At 41.5% G+C, this 26,685-nt stretch overlaps 1 protein-coding gene across 3 annotated transcripts in view; it reads right to left on the minus strand.

The window, feature by feature from the left end:
- ARMH4 (armadillo like helical domain containing 4) overlaps positions 1–26,685 on the minus strand; it is a 165,095-nt gene that overhangs the window by 21,318 nt on the left and 117,092 nt on the right. For all 3 annotated transcript variants that reach the window (XM_040411284.1, XM_040411283.1, XM_040411282.1), the window contains exon 6: positions 2,512–2,543. In XM_040411284.1, the coding sequence (XP_040267218.1) occupies positions 2,512–2,543 (32 nt within the window). The remainder of the gene's footprint in view (positions 1–2,511; positions 2,544–26,685) is intronic.

Consider the following 26,685-nt stretch of genomic DNA (forward strand, 5'->3'; position numbering starts at 1 on the left):
AGGGGCTGTCAGCTCCTTGCATTGATAGATTGTACGGGAAAACAACAGGCACGCTGCTACGAGTATAACATAGGGAGAGATTACAGAACGCAATGTCTTTAGGATTTTGCTTTTCTTTGCAGACTCTTATAAGAAGGAAATTCTTGATTCATTTCTTAATATATCTATTCCAATCGGATCTCCATTCTCCTTATACAGCGCTCCGAATCCCCCACAAGGACATATATAATACATTTCTGGGTGCCTGCCACCACCACTAGAGGGCGCTCAGCAGTGTACTGTACACTGTTTTATGTCAACAGTAAGCTCTTAAACTCCTTCTAGTGGTGACTACATTAATTTTCCCATTTAATTCAGTCTATTGCTAAGAGTACCCGAAAAAGGCTTGACCGTTATAGAGTGGCTGGATAGTGGCTGTGCTTGGTATTACAACTCAGGCCCACTCATTTGAATAGGTCTGAGCTGCACATAGGCCATGTGACTGATGAACGGGACATCATTGGCCTACAAAAAGGCCAGAGCGCTCCTCGGAGCCCCATGGCCTCTTCAAACAGCTGATCGGCAGGGGTGCCGTTAGTCGGATCTCCACAAATCAGATCCTGAGGGTAGGTCATCAATATTTTACTTGCAGAAAACCCCTTTAAGGAACTTATCATCACTGAGTTTGGGCCTTTTTAGTTTAAACTGGCACGTCTTCTCTTGTCTCTCTAGGTTTATGCTGCTCCTCACATTTGATGCATCCGCAGCATCTCTCCTCGTCCCACTCCCAGTGCACAAGAGGCATGTCTGTGTCCTCCACATGAATTTCTGAGTGAGGATTTCCCTTTCGTCCTTGGCTTCAAACACTGACTCAAGGTAACAACATAATATGAAATAAAAACATTGAAAGCGCTGCTACTCAATAAATAAGAATACAGAATCATGGGCTCAAATCTTATCTATAAAAACATGTATTTTATATTGCATTTAAAGGGCATCTGTCAGCAGTTTTGTACCTATGACACTTACTGACCTGTTACATGTGCGCTTGGCAGCCGAAGGCATCTGTGTTGGTCCCATGTTCATATGTGTCCGCATTGCTAAAAAAATTATGTTTTAATATATGCAAATGAGCCTCTAGGAGCAACGGGGGTGTTACCATTACACCTAGAGGCTTTTCTCTCTCTGCAACTGCTGTGCCCTCTGCACTTTGATTAATAGGACCAGTCAGTGTAAACATTATCAAACCTAGTCCTGTCAATCAAAGTGGAGAGGAGTTGCAGAGAGCCTTTAGTTGTAATGGTAACGCCCCCGTTGCTCCTAGAGGCTCATTTGCATATATTAAAACATCATTTTACTCAGTAATGCAGGCACCTATGAACATGGGACCAATACAGATGTCTTCAGCTGCCAAGCGCACATGCAACAGCCAGATCTCCACAAACCCCATTATAGTCAATGGGGCCGGCGGGCATTGCGGTAACATCCAGCAGAGCCGGATCTAGAAAGTTCCAGCAGGCTGTTCTCTGCCGGTACAGCCTGCCAGAAGTAATAACGCTGGAGTAAAACTAGCCATACTGGTATTAAAAGGGGCTGTGCAGTACTAAGACATTGATGACCTCTCCTCAGGTTGGGTCATCAATATCAGATCAGCGGGGGTCTGACTCCCCGCACCCCTGCCGATCAGCTGTTTGAAGGCGTAGTGGCGCTCAGATGAGTACTGCTTCCGTTTCAAAATCGCCTGTGGGTGGCAGCGTAAAAGTACCTGTAGAGGGAGCGCAGTGAAATTACAACTGCCTGTCCCACTGAAGTGAATGGGTCAGGCAGTTGTATTAACGCTGAGCAACCGCTGCCAACGAGACAGCGCACAGGTAACTCTGAAGCAGAACTGACATGAGCGCCGCTAATTCTTTAAACAGCTGATTGATGGGGGTGGTGGGAGTCAGACCCTCGTTGATCTGATATGCATGACCTATCCTGAGGACAGGCCATCAATATATCAAAATCTTGGGCAACCCCTTTAAAAAGCATCTGTAGTGGGTGCACCATTTAATACTTGCCAGCAGTTCTGATTTTTGTGGGACTATTCTGAGAACAGACCCTCATATGTGGCGGGATTTATACTTACATAAAAGACATAAGGGGAGATTTATCAAAACTGGTGTACAGTAGAACTGGCTTAGTTGTCCCTAGCAACCAATCAGAGTCCACCTTTCATTTTCCAAAGGAGCTCTGAGAAATGAAAGGTGGAATCTGATTGGTTGCTAGGGGCAACCAAGCCAGTTTTCCTTTATAGCAGTTTCCCCCATACGCTCACATAACATTTATTAACCAGAGGGGTATCATAATGAACCATTGGATAAATCCTGATCTTCTGTGATACCAAATTATTATATGGGGTGTATGCAGCAAACACGTGCTATAAGAACCTCTGGAATATTAGATGCCGAATCACAGGAAGGCTCTTGTATAAGGCGTATCCCTTTAACACTTAGAATGAATTAGGATATACAGTTTAGATATGGGATTTACCTTATCTTTAAGCTTCTCCATCCAACTTCTTACTAAAAAAAAAGAAAATGTAAAGAACAATTAGAAACATAAGGAGCCAACTGAACAGCCAAGGAGGTACAAAGGAGGATATACATTGTAGGCCGTGTTCACGCTGTGTCTCAGAAGGTGTATGTACAGTGTATGCAGCTAAAAACCTTTTGGTGTATATGCCAGTGTGTGTGTATATACTAAACATGTATAAAACAGCGTCACTAAAATGTACGTCACATTTTTTTTATCTGTGCTGGTATACCATGACATATGTCGGGTATGTACATCTCCATGAGACCAGGAGATTTTCCTGGCGCATATGCTGAACATAAACCAAACAACTAAATGTGAACAGAGCCTTAAAGCATCAAGGGAGAAAAAGAGGGCCTTTAAGAAATACAAATCGGAGGGGTCAGATGTAGCCTTTAAAAAGTATAAAGAACTAAATACATTATGTAAGGGGGTAATAAAATCAGCGAAAATATACAATGAAATACAGGTGGCCAATGGAAGTAAGACCAACCTCAAAACATTCTTCAAATACATAAATAAAATAAAAAACAAGGTCAGAACATGTAGGGCCCCTAACTGACGGTAACGGGGTGTTTGGTCACTGGGGATCAAGAGAAGACAGAGCTCCTAAATGTTTTTTCTTTTTAGCTCTGTATATAGAAAAGAAGAGAGGGCATCTCATGAGGGTGTAAATACCTCAAATAACATACTTACCTGGCTGACTGTAGATATGGTCCTTAATATGGTAAAAGTGAACAAGGCCCCAGGTCGAGATGGATTACACCCTAGAGTTCTAAAGGAGCTTAGTTCAGTCATTGCTTTGCCTCTGTTCATAATATTTACAGATTCTTTAATCACAGGCATTGTACCAAGAGACTGGCGCAAGGCGAATGTGGTGCCCGTTTTCAAAAAGGGTGCTAGGTCTTCACCAGGAAATTATAGCCCAGTAAGCTTAACATCCATAGTGGAAAAAATGTTTGAGGGCCTTCTACGGGACTAAATACAGGATTATGTAACTGACAATAATATAATAGGTGATAGCTAACATGGTTTTACTAAGAACAGAAGCTGTCAGACTAACCTGATTTGTTTTATGAGGAGGTGAGTAGAAGCCTGGACAGAGGGAAGGCTGTCGACATTGTGTTTTTAGACTTTGCAAAGGCATTTAATACTGTCCCACACGGACGACTAATGGGTAAATTGAGGTATATTGGTTTAGAAAAAGTAATTTGTATTGGATTGAAAATTGGCTTCACGATCGTATCCAAAGAGTTGTAGTCAATGATTCCTACTCTGAATGGTCCCCGTTATAAGTGGTGTACCTCAAGGTTCAGTGCTGGGTCCGCTATTTTTAAACTTATTTCATTAATGACATAGAGGATGGGATTAATAGTGCTGTTCCTATTTTTTGCAGATGACACCAAACTTTGTAATACAGTCCCGTCTATGGAAGATGGTAATAAGTTAGAAGCTGACTTGGACAAACTTACTGCTTGGGCCTCCACTTGGCAAATTAGGTTCAATGTAGATAAATGTAACGTTATGCACTTGGAGGCTAATAATCTGCATGCAGCATATGTCCTAGGGGGAGTAAAACTGGGAGAGTCACTTGTTGAGAAGGATCATAGACTAAATAACGGCATGCAATGCCAGTCAGCTGCATCAAAGGCCCACAGAATTTTGTCTTGTATTAAAAAAGGTATGGACTTGTGGGACAGGGATGTAATATTGCCACTATACAAAGCGTTGGTGCGGCCTCAACTGGAATATGAAGTTCAGTTCTGGGAACAAGTCCATAAAAAGGATGCCCTGGAGTGAGAAAAGTACAGAAGAGAGCAACTAAACTCATAAAGGGCCTAGAAGATCTTAGTTATGAGCAAAGATTAAATTAACTGAATTTGTTTAGCCTTAAAAAAAGATGTCTAAGTGGGGACATGATTAACCTGTACAAATATACACTCACCTAAAGAATTATTAGGAACACCTGTTCTATTTCTCATTAATGCAATTATCTAGTCAACCAATCACATGACAGTTGCTTCAATGCATTTAGGGGGGTGGTCCTGGTCAAGACAATCTCCTGAACTCCAAACTGAATGTCAGAATGGGAAAGAAAGGGGATTTAAGCAATTTTGAGCGTGGCATGGTTGTTGGTGCCAGACGGGCCGGTCTGAGTATTTCACAATCTGCTCAGTTACTGGGATTTTCACGCACAACCATTTCTAGGGTTTACAAAGAATGGTGTGAAAAGGGAAAAACATCCAGTATGCGGCAGTCCTGTGGGCAAAAATGCCTTGTGGATGCTAGAGGTCAGAGGAGAATGGGCCGACTGATTCAAGCTGATAGAAGAGCAACGTTGACTAAAATAACCACTCGTTACAACCGAGGTATGCAGCAAAGCATTTGTGAAGCCACAACACGCACAACCTTGAGGCGGATGGGCTACAACAGTAGAAGACCCCACCGGGTACCACTCATCTCCACTACAAATAGGAAAAAGAGGCTACAATTTGCACAAGCTCACCAAAATTGGACTGTTGAAGACTGGAAAAATGTTGCCTGGTCTGATGAGTCTCGATTTCTGTTGAGACATTCAAATGGTAGAGTCCGAATTTGGCGTAAACAGAATGAGAACATGTATCCATCCTCTGATGGCTACTTCCAGCAGGATAATGCACCATGTCACAAAGCTCGAATCATTTCAAATTGGTTTCTTGAACATGACCATGAGTTCACTGTACTAAAATGGCCCCCACAGTCACCAGATCTCAACCTAATAGAGCATCTTTGGGATGTGGTGGAACGGGAGCTTCGTGCCCTGGATGTGCATCCCTCAAATGTCCATCAACTGCAAGATGCTATCCTATCAATATGGGCCAACATTTCTAAAGAATGCTATCAGCACCTTGTGGAATCAATGCCACGTAGAATTAAGGCAGTTCTGAAGGCAAAAGGGGGTCCAACACCGTATTAGTATGGTGTTCCTAATAATTCTTTAGGTGAGTGTATAAACGGACCATACAAAAAATATCAAGGGAAGCTATTCCGTGTTAAACCCCCTCAAAAAACAAGGGGCCACTCCCTACGCCTGGAGAAAAAAAGATTCAGTCATGAGAGGCGACAGCATTCTTTACAGTAACGGCTGTGAATCTCTGAAATAGTCGCAGGAGCTGGTCAGGGCAAATACAGGAGATGGCCTCAAAAAAGGTTTAGAATAATTTTTTATTTAAAATAATATTGATTCTAATGACAATGTATAGAAATCTTGTTCTATACATCCTTTCCCTTTGGCCCAACCCCTTTTTAAAAGGAAGATCGACATTGATCCAGGGATTTGTTCCGTGCATCAATATAGCAGGATTACAGGTTGGACTTGATGGACTTTTGTCTTTTTCCAACCTTAACAACTATGTAACTATGTAACATATCTAGACTGGTTCTAGGGGAGAATATCTCCAAAATATGGCAAATATGTTTTAGTTGGACTCGTATTGAAGAAGACCTGCAAACTCTCCCGACATGTCTGTCGTACTAACAATTCTGAAGCATCTATTCTTATGACTCTAATATGTTGTGTCATTCCTTTTTTATTCCTGCTAGAAGTTATGAATGAATTACTAGAAGTCTGCAATGAAGGTCCAGCTGGGTGTTACCAGTTGGGGGTATGTCCCTGCACAGTCTGACAATGGCAGTACTGATTAGTTAATGTCAGACTGTGCAGGAACACACCCTTAACTGGTAACACCCATCTGGACCTTCATTGCAAACTGCTAGCAATTTATTCATAACTTCTAGAAGGAATAATTGAGTCATAAGAATAGAAGCTCCAGAAGCGCAAGCTCGTAGGGGGTGTCCCTGTACAGCCTGACATAGGCAACACTGATTGAATAGTGTCAGACTATGCAGGGACACTATCCGAGGCACCCGGAGGGACAGTAAAGTCCTGCAGACGTCTTATAGGTTGGTATATTACAACTAGGCGCTTGCATGGAGCTGTGTACATAAAGCCTAAGGGGCCCGATTTCTGTCTCAGAGTAAATTAACTCTTGATGTCCCTTGTGCTGTCACTTCTAATCCCAACTGTGGTGCACACAAATCTAGACAAGCAGGAAAGGCATGTGGAGAAAAGAAAACACACACACACTTGGTGTACATTTATTCAGAATTAATGTCATAAAAGCCTCGGGGGTGCGGGGACTTGTGCGCTTCCCACTGGGACGCGCTCTATCATTTCACTAAATGCAAAAACATGATTAGCTTGAAAATCTCTCATTGTGATACAGAAGCAGCGTCTGCGGCAGCCAGGAGGCACGCCGTCCCTCTTTTGAAGGAGATAGCCAGAGTTCTGTTAATATTTAATATTGCAGAGATGTTCCTTTTGTTAATAATTCCCTGAGGCCGCCAAAGACCTTAAATACAACCGTGAATATAGCGCTCACTGCGGAATTATCATTCGCTTATATGAACGGAAATATTATACTCCGTGCAGGTTGATCAGCAGTCATTCCCATCCACAGGGTAAGAGCTCATGCATACGACCGACCGTATGTATTTTGCGATCAGATGACGTCTGTGTGACATCCGTATTGCATCCCTTTTTATTTTTATTTTTTGCGGCTCCATTGTAACAATGCCTATCCTTGTCCGCAAAACGGACAAGAATAGGACATGTTCTATCTTTTTTGCGGAAGAGCCATGCAGACCAATGGAATGCACACTGAGTCATTTCCGATTTTTTTGCCGGACCCATTGAAGTGAATGGTTCCGCATACGGGCCGCAAAAAAAAAATATGTTCGTGTACATGATCCCTAATTGATATGAATAGCTATTGTAGTGTTTAAGTGAAATGGTGCGTAGATGAGCTTAAAGGGGGTTTTCTGAGACCTGGATAGGTCATCAGTATCTGATTGTAGGGGTCCGACACACGGGACCCCCGCCGATCATCTGTTTGAGACGGCACCAGCGCTCACAGGAGCACCGCGGGCTTTTCACAGCTTTTCTGATGTCATTGGTCACATGGCCTAGGCAGGCAGCTCAGCCCTATAGAAATGAATGGCCACCAAGCAGTAACTACTTTTTCATGTTGAGTTATAGTAAAATACATGTAATGGTGTCACAACCCCTTGAAGTAATCTATGAATATCAAGATTTGTGGTTTTCATAATCCCTGAGGGCCAGGCTATTGGTTGCTTCCAATTCAGCGGAGAGATAGCAGGTGCCTCTTGTGTGACTGCACAGATCATACACACCCCTAAGGCCAGCCCTGGCTATATGAGACGCTCTATGGTGTGTCCAGTCCCAGCCTGGAAAACCCCTTTAAGTAACAATATATTTATTTATTTATTTTACACGCTTATATAACGCTACTATATTCCGCAGCGCTTTACAGACATTATCATCAAGTTGTTCTGCTCTGTCCTACGACAGATATCAATGGCACCCAATGCACTATAATGGGGTCTGCCTGGTTTCCATCATGGCGTCCATCATTTTGCTGGATAAAATAATGCACTAAGCTGTGCATTTTTTACAGAAACTGCAGATATGAAAGAGATCTTAAAAATGGTCTTACGTAGTTATCCTCAAGTAGATCCAAGTATCCTACTACTTGATATAGAAAGTCAGCAATTCTCCATTTGGAAAACTCCCGAAAAATACACACCAATCTACTTATGATTATATGGTTTATTGCATACATGGTAAGTATGTGTAATTCTAGTGTTAAAAGAAAAACAATTCTGGAGCACACTATCTTAGAATTGTACATTGTGTAGTTCCTCTGTTATTCCTACTGGAAATGTACAACCAAAACTGACATCTGGATTTTACCCTTCTCCTTGTCAACAGGGTTTATCGCTACACATTCTGTCCACGTATGGGTACCCTATTGACGAGGAAAATGGTAACCACCTGTTGTCAATTTGTTCATACATTTCTAGGAGGAGTAGCAGACGAATGACACAGGACAGAGGGAATTTAAAGGGTTTCTACCACCAGATTTTGACCTAATTAGCTGTCAGACACTAGCGATCTGCTAGTGTCTGCTCTACCTAACCATGCTATTGTAATTCCTTTCTCTGCAGCGGTTACCCTAAAAAACGTAGTTTTATTGGTATGCAAATGAGCCTCTAGGTGCTATGGGGGTGTCTTTTCAGCACCTAGAGGCTCCGTCTACTCACTATTTCTGCCGTCCAGTGCGCTCCAGCCCGCCCCTCTCCTCTAGATTGACAGCCTACTTCTCTCCATCTCGGCCGAATTCTCGCGCCTGCGCCGTGTGCTTCTGTATTCGGCGCAGGCGCAGTGACTGTCTCCCTGCGCCGGCATCTTCACTGCGCAAGGAGAGGGGCGGGCTGGAGCGCGCTGGGCGGCAGAAATGGTGAGTGGACGGAGCCTCTAGGTGCTGAAAAGACGCCCCCATAGCACCTAGAGGCTCATTTGCATACCAATAAAAGTACGTTTTTTAGGGTAACCGCTGCAGAGAAAGGAATTACAATAGCATGGTTAGGTGGAGCAGACACTAGCAGATCGCTAGTGTCTGACAGCTAATTAGGTCTAAATCTGGTGGTTGAAACCCTTTAAGTGCAGTGACCAGTAAGGGGAGAGTTGGGAGCAGGAGAGTGGTAGTCGTGGTCCTGACAAGAGTAGTACTTGATTCACGGTGGCTCTCCTCCCTCCAATGCTCCCCGGGGCCATGCAGTGAATGGAGGGGGAACCTTTTCTTACCTTGGGGCACACCCTGATATTGGGGCTCGTGCTTGGTGTTAGGTGGGTGCCCTTGAGGTCAGATGTAGAGGCCAGCAGACGGACTGTGGAGTTAACGACCAGGCCCATGTGGTTGCAACAAATAAAGTCTATCTTTACTGAATTTATAATGGGAGTAGTAGTTCATACAGCAACAACAGGCATAGTTCAGGAGTATGTTACAGAGTAGGCTTGTCTAAATAGGTGTGTATAGGCAGAGTCTCACTCTACGTTTACATTGCAATCTTCCCAAATAACCACACGTGTGCAGTTCTGCTCTCGTTAACTCCATCTGCAGTTCCCAGGGTGCGGGGTGCAGATCTCGGATGCAGATGTCCAGTCCGTATCATAGTGTTGCGGGCACAGAAACAATATATCCTTCTCACAGCAGTAAAGTCTTACTGCCATAAACTGTCTGAATTCTGCACAACCTCGATGGTTCTAAACCTTCTGTAAATGTCTCTTTCTCTCAGGGTATTATCTCAGTTACGTTCTTCTCTGGCAGCTTTTCAGTCTCAGGAATTGTGTTTCCTGGATGAGGCTTCTCTTTGGAACTACTTGGGAGGAGCTAACACATACAGCTCTTGTCTTTAGCTCTGCTCAACTAAGACTCACACTAGCCAGGGGACAGGACTAGCCCATTATCCTGGAAACTAGGCTAAAGACTCCCAGAGTTAACTGTTTGTTGTCCATACACAACCATTTGGGATACACAGTGCATAAAGAAATGAGTGCTTTTAACATTACCGTAACTCTTGGCAAACAGTTCTGGTCTGATCTACTGGGTCACTGCACAAACATTTACTAAAACCGATTTCAGGAGAGCTCAGTCCCATAGTATACTTTGGTTACAGATTCCTGTACCATCCCCCTCCGTTTCCTTCACCAATAGCATTATTGACTTGACTAGAAGGTCAATGGGGGTACGGCCTGGCTACTGTAAAGGACGTATTTCCCAAATGGCATTGAATTACAGGCAGCTTAGCTTTCAGTCTTCCAACTCAAGACAAAATAATGTTTTAGGCTGCAAGGAGTAACACCGTGTCCTCATAAGGTGGATGAGAGACTGTCCTTCCATTGTACTTCCTCCTGTTGACCTTCAATGACCCCACACGTGAGACAAACCAATTACATAATGGAAAAAGGTAAGCGTTTTGCCAAGAGTACTCGGATAGTATTCCTTATAAATTTAGATTCACCTGCTGATCTTATAATTTATTCTCTGTCACAAACAACCACCAATGTCTTTTGCTTCTGCATCTAGCAATTATACAGCACCAGGCGCCAAATTAAAGGGGCATTAAACAAAATACACTTTTACTTTATAAAATCTTTTACAGCGGCACAGCATGGAGCACGCTTCATACAGGGCAAGATGGGCGACCTGTGCTGTGCGAAGGCGAACACAATCACACTTCTACGTGCCGTATCACAATTGCTGTTTTACCTTAACAAAAATTGCAACTGTGCACTTTTTTTCTATACCAAAACGTGGTCGTCATTCTGAAGAACGGGTCAAAGTACAACCCTCTGATCTTCATCCAAATAGGATCTTCTTTTAGGTTATCTTCACGCATAGTGGATGCCGTGGGGATTTTCCAGACGGATTTGCATGAAGAAAATATGCAGTTATGAATAAACTTTTAAAAAATTTGATCCATATGCTGCAAAAGAAATAAAATAAAATCTGACCTGTGTTGAAGATTTTAAATAGCAGAATGTCTATTCTTTCTGCAGACCTTCACTACGGTTTTAAAGGGATCCTGTCCCTGGTATGGGCCCACTAAAATGCCAGCATGCCATTAGGCAGCTGGGGTGTATGGTCCCAAACCTGCCCATAGCAAACCCATCCATTGCCGCAAAAGAAAGTAAATGAAATTCAAACTTAGGGCTCATGCATACGAACATATTTTCTTTTTGTGTTCGTTCCGTTTTTTTTGCGGACCATATGCCGTACCATTAATTTCAATGGGTCCGCAAAAACAAACAAACAGAAGTTACTCCGTATGCATTCTGTTTCCGTATATGTCCACATGTCCGTTCCACAAAAAAATAGAACATGTCCTATTATTGTCTGTGAAGGTTCTCATTTATCCAGGTTATGGTATATCTGTAAAGAATAAATCAAGGCAACTGGACGTACTGTAGATTTCTTGAAAACGTTTCACTCGTTCTTCCAACGAGCTTTCTCAATTCTGAGTGACTGTACAAGAATTCTCTGGGAATAAATATGTAACTGAATCAACATCTGGTAATTATACCCAGCATGGGGTCAGAGGTCATTATACCCAGCATGGGGTCAAAGGTGTTGATCCCATTATCCTAATTGGAGTCAGTAGGTGATAAAGACTTCCCAGAAAAAGGTGTCAAGACAGCATTGTATGTGGCAGACAATAGATGTCTAACCCCCCCCCCCCCCCCCCCCCCCGGCCTCTATTCAAGCTTGGCTTCTCCATTTTTACGTAGATGGCCTCCTTCACACCTCGTTTGTACCAATCGGCCTCCTTATCCAAAACACGTACTTGACTGTCTTCAAAGGTGTGACCTGTTTCTTTTCGATGTAAGTATACGGCTCAATCTTGACCAGAGGTTTTGGCTCTTCTATGCTGAGCCATACGCTGCTGTAGTTGTTGTTTTGTTTCGCCGATACACAGTTCTGAGCATTCCTCATTGCACTGGACTGCGTACACAATGTTGTCCATCTTGTGTTTAGGCGTTGGGTCTTTGGGGTGAACCAGTTGTTGCCTCAGTGTGTTGCTGGGTTTAAAGCAGACAGGGATGTGATGTTTATTAAAAATCCTTTTGAGTTTCTCAGACACCCCAGCTACATATGGGATAACCATATTCTTGAGTCTGTCATGCTTCTTGCCCTCACTGGTAGTCTTGGTGCTCTTTCTTCTCATTCCTTCTGTTTTGACAAAGGCCCAAACTGGATACCCATAACCTTGGGTATAATGACCTCTGACCCCATGCTGGGTATAATTACCAGATGTTGATTCAGTTACATATTTATTCCCAGAGAATTCTTGTACAGTCACTCAGAATTGAGAAAGTTTGTTGAAAGAACGAGTGAAAAGTTTTCAAGAAATCTACAGTACGTCCAGTTGCCTTGATTTATTCTTTACAGATATGTCCTATTATTGCCCGCATAACGGACAAGGACATGACTGTTCTATTATGGCCAAACTGTTCCGTTCTGCAAAATGCGGAATGCACACGGACATCATCCGAATTTTTGTGGCTCTGTGTTTTGCGGACTGCAAAATACATACAGTCGTGTTCATGAGCCCTTACTGGGAGAGGAGTCCAGGAGTCATGTCTATATGCACTGTGCTGATGAAGCTAAGGGCGTGACTGCAATGTACTCAATGTGCAGTGAAGAAAGGCATCATACTATAGTCCCCAGAGTCATTACAATGTGCCATATGCCGCTGGAAATGAGTCTTAGACTCTTCTTCTGTTAAGTTTGAATTTCATGTACTTAGTTTTGTGGCAATGGATGGGTTTGCTGTGGGCAGGTTTTGGACCATATACCCCAACTGCTTAAGGGCATGCTGTTGGTTTAGTGGCCCAAAAACTGGGTGACCGGATCCTTTTAACTTTGTTCAGTATAGCGAGGTGAAATCCTCAGTGAATCGGAACCAAAATCCACATATGAGACAAAAAGATTTTGCCTCGCATTTCTTGCAACAAAAAAAACCAAAAAACCGCATGTGCGGTTTCCATGCGTTTTCAATGCGTTTTTTCCAGAATTGAGTTAAAATGGTTCATATGATAAAATTGGATACATTAGTGAAGTTAAAATGTGAAATTAATGCATTGTATACATTCAAAATATGGAATCGAAATGGGACTCATATATTGTTACTATAAATATTTTAAAGAATGTTGAGTGAAGTGTCATTTTCGGTTTTGATGGCTATTCAGTATTCTAGATATATAGGTATATTTTGAATGTATACAATGCATTAATTTCACATTTTAACTTCACTAATGTATCCAATTTTATCATATGAACCATTTTAACTCAATTCCGGAAAAAAACGCATTGAAAACGAATGGAAACCACACATGCGTTTTTTTGTTTTTTCGGATTTTATGCGTTTTTAATATGTTTTTATGTCTAATATATTTATTAAAGTGATCCATACCGCATGAAATGTAAAAGGGAATGATAAATCTGTCAATAGAGCCAGAATATATGAAATATAAACCAGTTATAATAAGGGACATGCTCCAACATTTGGATCTGATTTCCTGGTCTTCAAGATATCCCTCACTGATCCAACCCATGGTCCAACCCATGTTTCAACCCACACCTGTTAATCATGGACACTATATAAAAGAGGATATTATACCTCCACTGTTAAACCACTGAGGAAGGGGTCTCTTCACCCCGAAACACGTTTGGTATGACAGTGAGGGATTGCTAAGAAGAAATATCTACAATCGTGTATCTACACTTGGATTGAAAGCTTCAAACTATCTGCACCAAAGAGATTTGAAAACCCCGCCTGGAATTACAGCTCACCTGACCTGTCCAGCAAACCACGTGGGACACCACACAGGTCCTGGAAGGTCAGAGCGGTGATATCAAGCAGCACCGCTACTACATATCCAGAAAGTGTGGGGAACTTCATATATAGACTTTGCCTAAAGGTCCTTGCAGCTCATAACAGAGCATTACACTTGGAAACCTTGGTGTACAAGGGGACCGATCATAAGAGCGGTAAAGTACCCTGCATAATTACAAATCTAAGTAGTGCTGCAATGTGGATATACTAACAACTCCTCAATTAATGTGGAACTTACAACCATAACAGTCTCAGGACTATGATGCTTGGAGTTAGCATTTAACAGCTACGGCCATACAGCCATTCCAAGGGTGCTAGTGCTATTGAAAAATAGCCCCTCCCAGGAACGTATTTTCAGTGTATTTGACTATTTGCGGTATATTTTTTATTGTTTTTATGAGATGTTTTATATGTAATATTGTAGTGTGTTTATTTTTAAGCCTATAAAATTTATGTGGATACCTATTTACTGTGTGTTTGCCTAATATTGAGTGACCCCATATCCAAACTTTATATCTATCTCCATTTACCAGCATTTGGGAGTGCTGAGGGGTAGTGCACCTTTCCAGAAGTAGAAAAGTGAGAGAGCCACCATTTTCTTTTCCAATTGTATTTTTTTCTCCCATTGGTTGAGCTCCCACTGATCTACTATGGATATTTGGCAACACATGGATACCAAATATAAGACAATTGACAATTATAATTTTGATACATCTGTGGAAAATCACGATGATTCCGGAAGGAACATTGATGAAATATTTGGCAATTTAGAAAAATTAGTACAGAAACAATTGCGGAATAAGTGGGAAATAAGAGCACTTAATCAATAGGTACAAAGTGGGCTCATCCCCAAAGGGTTAATACTAACCAAAACCCCAGCTTCGGATCTAATGAATGATGCTTTCAAAAAAGAATGGGACACCTTCCTCAAAACACAGTCAACAAACCTGATTCATATGATTATCAGTAGACGCACACAAATTCTAACGGATATTTCAGAACAGGTGACTGACTTGAGGAAGGTGGTAGACTCATTTCCCAACAATGAACAAATACATAGATGGCAACAAAGAATATGTAGAAATTTGGATGCCCTGGAGAAAGATATCATATATAAAAAATCCAAAAAACTAAAAAACTCCAACCTTAATGATGTCCAAAATATTAGTATAGAAGAAGACACTAATAACGATTACCACAATCAATGTACACAGTCACAGACACAACAGGTCACTAATAAGAAGGGACATACAAATTCATATAATGTCCCCACTAATAATAGATACGAATCACTTTCATCACCTCTTTTTTTAGATTATACACCCCCGCACCACAAAACAAAAATGAAAAAAGTTCGGACACCAACACCAACAAGGAAAGTAGAGAGGGAACACAGACAGACACATCATTACAATTTAAGACACCGACAAACACCAATAAAAGAGCCACTATACAGACGGAATCACAATCACCATTATCCATCACAAACCCACTACCCTGCACAGGATTACGAATTGAGGACACACAGGAAGGTACAACCATACAGGAGAGAAGGAAGATCAGAAGAGGGAGACACTGTAAGACTAAACAGATACGAGAAACAGAACCCATATCGAGTATAGTCAATTTAAGTAACACTGAACTTACAGAGGTACAAATAAATTTGCTTAATAAAGGCTTGAAATACGCTCCAACCACCAAGCTAGACAAATTTTCCACTTATATAGGGGTGGAAAAGATTATTCGAAAACTCTGCTTGAAAAAATATTTTATAAAAAACCCCATAATAAAGGAATTAAATGGGGATTTTAACAGCAATAAATATGTACATACAGGATTAAAAACGAGTTCTAAACAATATCCGAAACAAGAGATCAGCCATCAAATGGCAACTTTTAAAAAATGTGTAGAGAACGATTTGAGGAAATTAAAAGGATATAATATAAAAAATAATCTTACCAAGAGAGAGACTGAGGCTATTAAACAATTACAATCTGCCAATAATATAACTATTAGACCAGCGGACAAAGGGGGCGCTATAGTGGTTTTAAACACAGAAGACTATAATCAGGAGTGTTTGAGACAGTTACAGGATGAAACCACATACATAAAACTCAAACAAGACCCCACAGAGGAATATTTTAGATTATTAGTGCAATACTGTAAAAAGGGTACTGAATCTGGGATTTTATTGGAACAAGAGGCTAAATATATTACCAATACTGAAAAAAGATTACCAATATTATATTGTATTCCCAAGATTCACAAAGACCCAGAAAACCCTCCAGGTAGACCCATAATATCAGGGATCAACTCAATCTCCTCCAATCTATCAGGGTATATAGACAGGTTATTACAACCTGCGGTTAAAAATATACCGTCGTACATAAAAGACAGTACAGATATTATCAAAACATTGGAGGAGATGGACTTCAAAAATGGGTGGATTTTAGGTACCCTAGATGTGAATTCACTCTATACAATAATTGACCATAAATTGGGATTGAGGGCCCTATACCAACAACTTACCACCCATAATACTATGAAGGAAGAACAGATCCTATATACAATAGAGGGAGTAGAATACATATTGACACATAATTATTTCTCATTTAATGAAGAATTCTATGTACAAAGAAAAGGAACTGCCATGGGTACCAGATTCGCCCCTAGTTATGCTAATTTATTTATGGCCCAGCGGGAAGCCACTACTATTAGGCCGATATTAGGGGCGGGTCTGGTACTATGGCGCAGATACATAGATGATGTAATATTTATATGGCAGGATACAGCAACAGCACTATCATCATTCTTGGAAGAAATAAATAAAAATAATTGGAACCTCAAATTTACATCCACTACTAGTGATGCTAATATACAATTTTTAGATCTTAATATCACTGTAGGAGATAATCAACTTATATGTAACACATATCAAAAGGCAGTAACTAAAAACAGTTACATATTATACACAAGCTGCCATTTACCCAGATGGCTGACTAATGTGCCAAAAAGTCAATTTAGGAGGATAAAACGCAACTGTACCCAAGAATCACAATTTGAGATGGAAGCAGAGGTACTAAAACAACAATTTATAGAAAAACAATACCCCACACACCTCTTGGAGGGATCATTAGAGGAAGTTAGAACAATGAAGAGGGAAGAGTTTTTTGTCCCCAAGCAGAAAGAAATAACAGAAGACACATTGAGAATGATCCTGCCTTTCCATGCACAATATAAAGGCATGGAGAAAATAATTAAAAAATACTGGCATCATCTGCTTGGGGATAAAATAATTGGACCCCTTCTAAACACCATACCTCAAATTACATATACCAGGGTCCCCAATTTGGGTCTTAAAGTTGCCCCATCAGTGAAAAAGAAGAATCCCACTATACAAGGGAAACAAAATTGGTTATCCTTTAGTGGTTTTTACAGATGTGGACGTTGTTCCAACTGTAAAATCACTAAATTTCCTAAAAAAACTTTGAAAGCACAATCAACACAAAACTCATTTTCAATGGATATTAAGGAAGGGTTGACATGTGACTCAACAAATGTTATTTATTTAATTGAATGTCCGTGCCGCAAACAATACATTGGCAGAACTAAGCGAACTTTGAAAAAGAGTGTCAGAACATGTCGCAAACATTAAGAAGGGATATGAACTACATTCACTATCCAAACACTATAAAGATCATCATGGTAGTGACCCATCAAGCCTCAAATATATAGCGTTAGAAAAAGTCAAACACACATGGAGAGGGGGCAATCATATCCTCCAGATGTCCAGGATGGAATCTAAGAGGATATTTGAGTTCAATACCCTACTACCAAAAGGATTGAATGCAGATATGGAGTTATTTGGCTTTTTATAAATGGGGCGTTGGCCTGGCGGGACAGAGACATCTGTGTCAGGCTGTTTTTTCCAGCACCCAGATCTCTCTCTCCTGTTAGCTCAGCGCCCCCTATTCATCTATACCTATATATCTAGAATACTGAATAGCCATCAAAACCGAAAATGACACTTCACTCAACATTCTTTAAAATATTTATAGTAACAATATATGAGTCCCATCTCGATTCCATATTTTGAATGTATACAATGCATTCATTTCACATTTTAACTTCACTAATGTATCCAATTTTATCATATGAACCATTTTAACTCAATTCCGGAAAAAACGCATTGAAAACGCATGGAAACCGCACATGCGGTTTTTTTTGGTTTTTTTCCGGATTTTATGAGTTTTTAATATGTTTTTATGTCTAATATATTTATTAAAGTGATCCATACCGCATGAATTGTAAAAGTGAATGATAAATCTGTCAATAGAGCCAGAATATATGAAATATAAACCAGTTATAATAAGGGACATGCTCCAACAATTGGATCTGATTTCCTGGTCTTCAAGATATCCCTCACTGATACAACCCATGGTCCAACCCATGTTTCAACCCACACCTGTTAATCATGGACACTATATAAAAGAGGACATTATACCTCCACTGTTAAACCACTGAGGAAGGGGTCTCTTCACCCCGAAACGCGTTTGGTATGACAGTGAGGGATTGCTAAGAAGAATTATCTACAATCGTGTATCTACACTTGGATTGAAAGCTTCAAACTATCTGCACCAAAGAGATTTGAAAACCCCGCCTGGAATTACAGCTCACCTGACCTGTCCAGCAAACCACGTGGGACACCACACAGGTCCTGGAAGGTCAGAGCGGTGATATCAAGCAGCACCGCTACTACATATCCAGGAGTGTGGGGAACTTCATATATAGACTTTGCCTAAAGGTCCTTGCAGCTCATAACAGAGCATTACACTTGGAAACCTTGGTGTACAAGGGGACCGATCATAAGAGCGGTAAAGTACCCTGCATAATTACAAATCTAAGTAGTGCTGCAATGTGGATATACTAACAACTCCTCAATTAATGTGGAACTTACAACCATAACAGTCTCAGGACTATGATGCTTGGAGTTAGCATTTAACAGCTACGGCCATACAGCCATTCCAAGAGTGCTAGTGCTATTGAAAAATAGCCCCTCCCAGGGACGTATTTTCAGTGTATTTGACTATTTGCGGTATATTTTTAATTGTTTTTATGAGATGTTTTATATGTAATATTGTAGTGTGTTTATTTTTAAGCCTATAAAATTCATGTGGATACCTATTTACTGTGTGTTTGCCTAATATTGAGTGACCCCCTATCCAAACTTTATATCTATCTCAATTTACCAGCATTTGGGAGTGCTGAGGGGTAGTGCACCTTTCCAGAAGTAGAAAAGTGAGAGAGCCACCATTTTCTTTTCCAATGGCTAAAATAAGTGTTCATGACCTCTTAGTAATTTAGAGATAAGGGTTATTAGATGGCCAGCACAAAGTGATAGGGGAAAGTACTGTAGGATGCACAAAGCAGAAAAACAGCGAACCCTTTGTGACAGAGTGGCTCAATATTTTTAATAAAGACCAATTGAAAAAAATATTTTTAGGCCCAAATGAGTAAAATACAATCAATAAAAAAAATTGGCTCCGAAAGTGTACATAGCCTTTAAGCATTACCCAGTGTCCATTCAAATCAATGTGCACTCCAGAGCAACACATATTCAGCCAAGAGGTGAGGGCTCCCTTTTTTTAACTCTAGAATTCGCTGTCACCCCCTATAATGTGCCCCTTTTAATATTATGGAGGTTTCTAAGTAGAAAGTACAGAGTAAATGGAATCATTAGTGCAAGTTTTTAATTCTGCAGTTTTTTAACATGGCACATTTGGTAATGACCAATGACTTTGAATTGACTGAGCAATCGATATTTCTCTGTCTTCTCCCGCTATAAAATTAGCAGCAACCACTTCATTTGTTTACATTGATTCCCGGAGCCACGTTATGTTTTCTTACGTTCACTTCGGAGACAATTGACGTGATCCATTAATAAGCAATTTTATTTTTTTTAAAACATCTATTTTTTATTCATCAGGATGCATGTTACAATAAGAACGCCAATTCAATTGCCGACATCGTATGAGCAAAGACATTATGCAGGGAAGTGATACATCACATCATGCATTACAGCTGTACATTGTGATATCCTGATATTTTTCTATTCAGGTTTGCAGTTAAAACTTCGAACAATTTCCTCCCCCCTATAGCACATCTCCAAATTCCAAACTCCCTCTAACTTTGTTAACTTAGCGGTGATTCTGTCTGTGTAAAAGCGGATTTAATTACATCTTTCCTGCGTCGCTAGGTCTTATGAGACGATCTCCTCATCCATCCCTATTTAATGTAGACATCATAACCCCAACCTTCCAAGGGTTCCTTTCAGCTGAGACATTAAATACCATTTTGTCTGTCTGAACGGCTTAATTAATTCTTGGATTTCGTTGTCTGAAAAGACGTCTGAAATAAATTTTTCCCATTTTTTTTATAAACCTGCCTATGGTCTTTTCTTTGTGTCTTTCAATTTCCAGCCGCTCCATATATAGTACGTGTTTCATTGTTCCCATGACTTCTTCCCATTCTGGTATCGACGGTTGTAACCATTTTCTCAGAATGGATTTTTTGACAGACATGAGTAACACATGTATCCCACTTTCTGCTACTGTCCGACCTTGTGGGTCTGATTGATCATTTCGATATAATGAAAAATACATTGCATCGGGTTAAGTTTCACCTCTATCCCCCATACCTTACGTATATATTGTACTGTTCGTGACCATAATGACTGTAAGTCTGGACAAGTTAGCAGGCCATGGAGGAGATTCGCTTTGGGCAGTGAACATTTTGGATATTGCCTTAGGTAGTGGGCTGGGGCCTCTTTGAATTTCAAGTCAAAGGCATATGTTGCTTTGTGCATAATGCGCAATTGCGTCTCTCTCCACTGTTCATTGGAAAGCGACTTCCTAACATATTCAAAACCTTCTCTCATTTTTGTGGGTACATCTAGATCCTCCAGTTCCCCTTCCCATGATTTGAAAGTGCTATTCACTAGACCTAGCGTTTGTGTGCTATGAATCCTGCGATATAGTTCAGAAAGAGAGCTAAGTGAAGTTACTGTACCCAAAAGAGCATCAAACCACACCAATCTCTCAGCCTCTCCCAATCTCCCCGCTTGCCCCTTGCAATAGGCTTTCACTTGTTGGTAGGGGAGGAAGTGTGCCTCTGTGAGTTGGTATTTGTCTCTAAGTTCTTCCCATGTCAGGAGGGCATGGCCAGGACCGTCCAGCAAGTGGTGTAACCTGTTAATACCTTCCTCTCTCCATGTCTGGAACATCTTGTTTTCTCTTCCCTGAGAAAAGGAAGGCAGAGACCACAGTGGCAATTGGGGCGATATATAAATCGGCAATCTGTATATTTTTCTGGTGGCTTTCCAAGACATGATAGTATCTTGCAGTACCACATTTTGTTTAATGTGAGAAGGGATATCTCTAAGCTTGGTGTGTAATAACGACCCTAGTTGCCATGGACGTACCAGTTCCCGTTCCAGGGATGTGGCCGAGAAAAAAGAGGTTCCCCATGTCCAGTCTCTCACATGGCGGAACAATGCTGCCAGGTTATAGTGGCGGACATTTGGCAGCTGAAGGCCCCCCTCCCACTTTAGCAAAGTTAGTTTCTCATAAGATATACGTGGCCTTTTATTCCTCCACAGGAAAGCTATGAACGCTGAGTGAATCTTCCTGACATCCTCGTGTCGTAGAAGCAAAGGGATTGTCTGGAGAGGATATAGTAATTTAGAGAAACACGCCATCTTAATCAGGTGTGCCCTTCCACTTAACGAAAGTGGCAAATCTTTCCATTTATTTAGGTCAAGTACTATTTTCTGGAAGAGGGGAGGGTAATTTAGCTTGTATAGAGCTGTCGCAGAACGTCCGATCTTAATCCCCAAATATTTCAAATAATCCTTCCTCACCTCTATTGCATCGTATCGTTGTTGGTCCCCCTGGCCAGGATTTAGGAAGAGAATTTGGCTTTTGGCCACATTTATTTTATACCCCGTTGTTGAACCATAATAAAGCAAGGCAACTAACACCTTTGGGAGATGAGAGTCAGGGGAGCCTAGATAGAGCAGCAGATCGTCTGCGAAACATGTTACTCTGGTTTCCTCTCTCCCCACAACATTGCCCCTATATAGGTCCGAATGCTTCAGGTACAAGACAAGGGGCTCCAGGGCTAGATTGAATAGCAGAGGAGATAAGGGGCACCCTCTGCTTTTCTTGCTGGAGCTGGAGCGGCGATGTCGTCTGCCGGGAGCCGCCTTTCTGCAGGAATTTTTCCATAGAGCTCTAGATGGCTCAGCAGGTACAGTACAGACCAAAAGTTTGGACACACCTTCTCATTCAAAGAGTTTTCTTTATTTTCATGACTATGAAAATTGTAGATTCACACTGAAGGCATCAAAAACTATGAATTAACACATGTGGAATTATATACATAACAAACAAGTGTGAAACAACTGAAAATATGTCATATTCTAGGTTCTTCAAAGTAGCCACCTTTTGCTTTAATTACTGCTTTGCACACTCTTGGCATTCTCTTGATGAGCTTCAAGAGGTAGTACCCTGAAATGGCTTTCACTTCACAGGTGTGCCCTGTCAGGTTTAATAAGTGGGATTTCTTGCCTTATAAATGGGGTTGGGACCATCAGTTGCGTTGAGGAGAAGTCAGGTGGATACACAGCTGATAGTCCTACTGAATTGACTGTTAGAATTTGTATTATGGCAAGAAAAAAGCAGCTAAGTAAAGAAAAACGAGTGGCCATCATTACTTTAAGAAATGAAGGTCAGTCAGTCAGCCGAAAAATTGGGAAAACTTTGAAAGTAAGGGCTATTTGACCATGAAGGAGAGTGATGGGGTGCTGCGCCAGATGACCTGGCCTCCACAGTCACCGGACCTGAACCCAATCGAGATGGTTTGGGGTGAGCTGGACCGCAGAGTGAAGGCAAAAGGGCCAAAAAGTGCTAAGCATCTCTGGGAACTCCTTCAAGACTGTTGGAAGACCATTTCAGGGGACTACCTCTTGAAGCTCACCAAGAGAATGCCAAGAGTGTGCAAAGCAGTAATTAAAGCAAAAGGTGGCTACTTTGAAGAACCTAGAATATGACATATTTTCAGTTGTTTCACACTTGTTTGTTATGTATATAATTCCACATGTGTTAATTCATAGTTTTGATGCCTTTATAGTCATGAAAATAAAGAAAACTCTTTGAATGAGAAGGTGTGTCCAAACTTTTGGTCTGTACTGTATGTCCGTGGGGGTTATTGTCCCCTAGATTGTCGGGGGCTCCTATGTATTCAGGCAGCGCGGCCCGGAGCTCTCACTACACGCGACCGTTCATGCGCGCGCCGGAACCGGAAGCTAATAAGCAATTTATCTCAATCCCTGGATGTTTAACATAGCGCTAATCAGATTTTCTGTAATTCTCATTGTCATCTCTCCTCTGTCAGAGACAATGGCTTCTTGGTGAAATGGATTTTAGCAGAAGAGAACAGGTATTATTTCTAAATATGTTATGTGTCACGGCCCTCCGGTGTGTGTAATGCAGACACATTACCTGCTATATATGTCATATTCTATAGATTTATTTATGTGAATGAAGATGCCATGGTCCACAATGGTACTGAGATTGTGGTGCGCTGTATGCTTTGCTCTAAACTATATGAAAATTCCTTCAATCCTGGATGGAACATCGCAGAAAATCCAATTTATTTAAAGGGGCTGTCTGCTTTATTTATCAGGATAGGTCATCAATATCAGATCCTTGAGGGTTCGACTCCCGGCACCCCCGCTGGTCAGCTGCTTGAAGAGAAGGCCGCCATCCGTGTGAGCGCTGCCTTCTCTTCATTTTTTACCTGCTCGCCATCGCAATGGCAGTGGCCAACAGGTGTAATTACAAGAAGCAGCCCCATTCACTTTAATGGGATAGGAAGTGAATGGGACGGCCTAGGTGTAATTACACTGCTGACCGAAGCGGTTGAGACGGCGAGCAGGTAAACAATTAAGGGAAGCAGCAATGACTCGCGCCTTCTCTTCAACCAGCTGATCGGGTTGGACCCCAGCGATCTGATATTGATGACCTAACCTCAGGATAGGTCATCAATATAAATAAAGCGGACAATCCCTTTTAAAGGGTGTTTCTGGGACCCAGCAGGACACACCTTTAGAAGAAAGTCTGTAATATACTTACAATTCCGAAATTGCGTCGATCAACCAACTGGGAACCCGGTCATGTAACGATCCTGTTTGAAAATCCTGCTGCCACTGACATTGTGTCTATTACTAGGTTTCCGGTCTTGGCTATGGAGAGGTCCTCACTTCTGTTGTGGACATGACCAGAACTATTACTCTTCCTGGCACATGCGCAGATGAGGTGGATTCACAAGTCTGCGCATGTGCCAGAGAGAGGCCTAGGAAGAGAACGCCATGCTCACCGGAGTGCAGTGGCCTCTTTACCGGCTGATTGACGGGCATGCCAGGAGTCATACCCCCACCAATCAGATATTGATGACCTATCCTGAGGACAGGTCATCAATATTGTACTCCCGTAAAATCCCTTCGAAATGTACTAAAGGTTTACTGATTGTCAGTCCATGGACTCATGTTAGACGAATGTCCAGTTTCTGTAAACCACTTGCCCATATTAACTTCAGCCTATTTTGTCAGAAAACTGGACACTGTGTCAAAAAAGAAAAATATTAGAATATTTTCTCAGTCGCCCAGCTGAAGAGCTGCCAAGGAATTTTTTGAAGTTTTACAACAGATTGTAACTTCTCTGTTCAGAACAAATTAGCATTCAGTGACTTATGAGTTTGTGTAGGATGTCTGACATTGAGCAGTGCCTTGGGGGATAGCTCATGTTTTGGCTTAGCAGACCTTGTATGAAAATATAAAAATCAACAGAAAGGGATGTTTACTGAACCATGACCAAACCATAGGGGGTCCAATGGTCTTCTCTTTTCAGCCGGGAGAACAGGTTGGACTAAGGAGAGGATAGACCTCTGTCAGATGGATGCATGTAATACAGGCTTCACATGACCTGTGTATAAGACTCAAATTTGCTTCTTATTTCACTCGCTATACAATACGGTAAAAAGGCAGAACAGATGAGTGGAATACAGGTTCGGAGACCATCTGTACTTGCAATCTACTATATCGGCAGTTGAGATGTGGACTAGAAAATATTAGAATTTATTTTAAATTCCTATCTCTTTGACAGATTGGCTATATAGAGGTGCTTGCCAGGTAAGGATCTGTTTACACTTCAGTTTAAAGTCTCCATCTGCAGTTCTGGCAACATGGAGTCTTGCTTCCCAAAAGACAGAAGCCACAAAAGGACCCCAACAGACCCCATTAAAAGTCAGTGAGGTCTGTTGGGTGCCATTGGGATCCAGTAGAACACCTTGGCTTCCAGAGGACAGATGCAGATGAAGGTTTCTATGGCCGGTTTATCAGCAAGGTCAGTTTCACGCAGGCATAATATGGCTACATTTTAGCATTGGTCTTAGGACCACATGGCCCTAACCACCATAGACCTACTGAACTGAACTTGCTTCACCATAGCACCAATAGTGATCTAAGACTGTAAGGTGCAGGGGCTGGAGCCTCTGGTATCAGGTTGCCTCTCCCTCTTTGATGCAGCTTCTGTGACAAGCCGCTTCACTCCCTGAAAAGCTGCTTTTTTGGTAGGCTGTCTCCCCATCTACAAATCCGCTCTTGTAGCGGGCTGTTTCCATCTCTGCAAAGCAGGCCGCCAGGCTGCTGTAACACACACTATATGCTCAAATGCCCACAGGAACTGTTCTGCACACATGTGCCTTAACAGGAACAGTTCTGCTCTGTTCCTCTGACTTGAGGACCTGCATAGCCTGACCACAGGTCCTTCAGCAGAACCATGAAATCCCAGGTGCCCAACCTGTTTCACCACTGGTGGAGAGTCAACAGTTTAAGACAACTATGCTACAGTATAGCCATATTTAGCATCAAACTCATTTCTAAAGAGTACAAACCCTCCTACAATCCCCACAAAAGCAGACTTCAGGACCTGCACAGTCTGACCACAGGTCCTTCAGCAGAACCAAGAAATCCCAGGTGCCCAACTTGTTTTACCCGTATTGGAGAGGCAGTAGTTGGAGACAACCATGCTACAGCCATGTTTAGCATCACTCTCATTTGTGCACAATACAAGCTATTTTCCCACAAGCCCCACAAAGTAAGTTTTGATGACTTCAGGACCTGCACAGTCTGACCACAGATCCTTCAGCAGAACCATGAAATCCCAGGTGCCCAGCTTGTTTCACGCCTGTTGGAGAGACAGCTATGGCCATGTTTAGCATCTCTCTAATTTGCACACAGTGCAAGCCATTTTTTAAAGTCCCCACAAAGAGAGATTTGAAAAAAATCGAAATTGCTAAAATAATTTAGCTAATATGAAATAAAGTACATTTTCTAGTACATTTAGGTCATTAGTTCTCCCTAGCATTAGAGAACATGACTGCTGCAATATTTCATGAAAAGCCTAATTCTTTGTGCGAAAGCTTTAGTAACACCAGCTCTTTTACAGCGCGGTGTAAATCGAGATTCATACATTTTCTTTCTAACACTTTCACCTTTTCAGAGCTCCAGCCCTTCCTTGTAATGAAAAACTGACTGTTTCTTGACAAAAGAACCCGAGAAGCTTTGCTGTTTGATTCCTTACTGGTATCAAATAAATGCTCCTAATGCCCACTGATTACTGAACTGGAAAATTAAAATTCTGGGGCTGTTTGTAAAGGGGGAGAAGAGCTTGAGGCAAAGCTTGAGGTAAAGCAGTAATTCTTTGGTTAATTTAA

The sequence above is a fragment of the Bufo bufo genome, chromosome 11 (assembly GCF_905171765.1).
Source record: "Bufo bufo chromosome 11, aBufBuf1.1, whole genome shotgun sequence".
Classification (NCBI taxonomy): domain Eukaryota; kingdom Metazoa; phylum Chordata; class Amphibia; order Anura; family Bufonidae; genus Bufo; species Bufo bufo.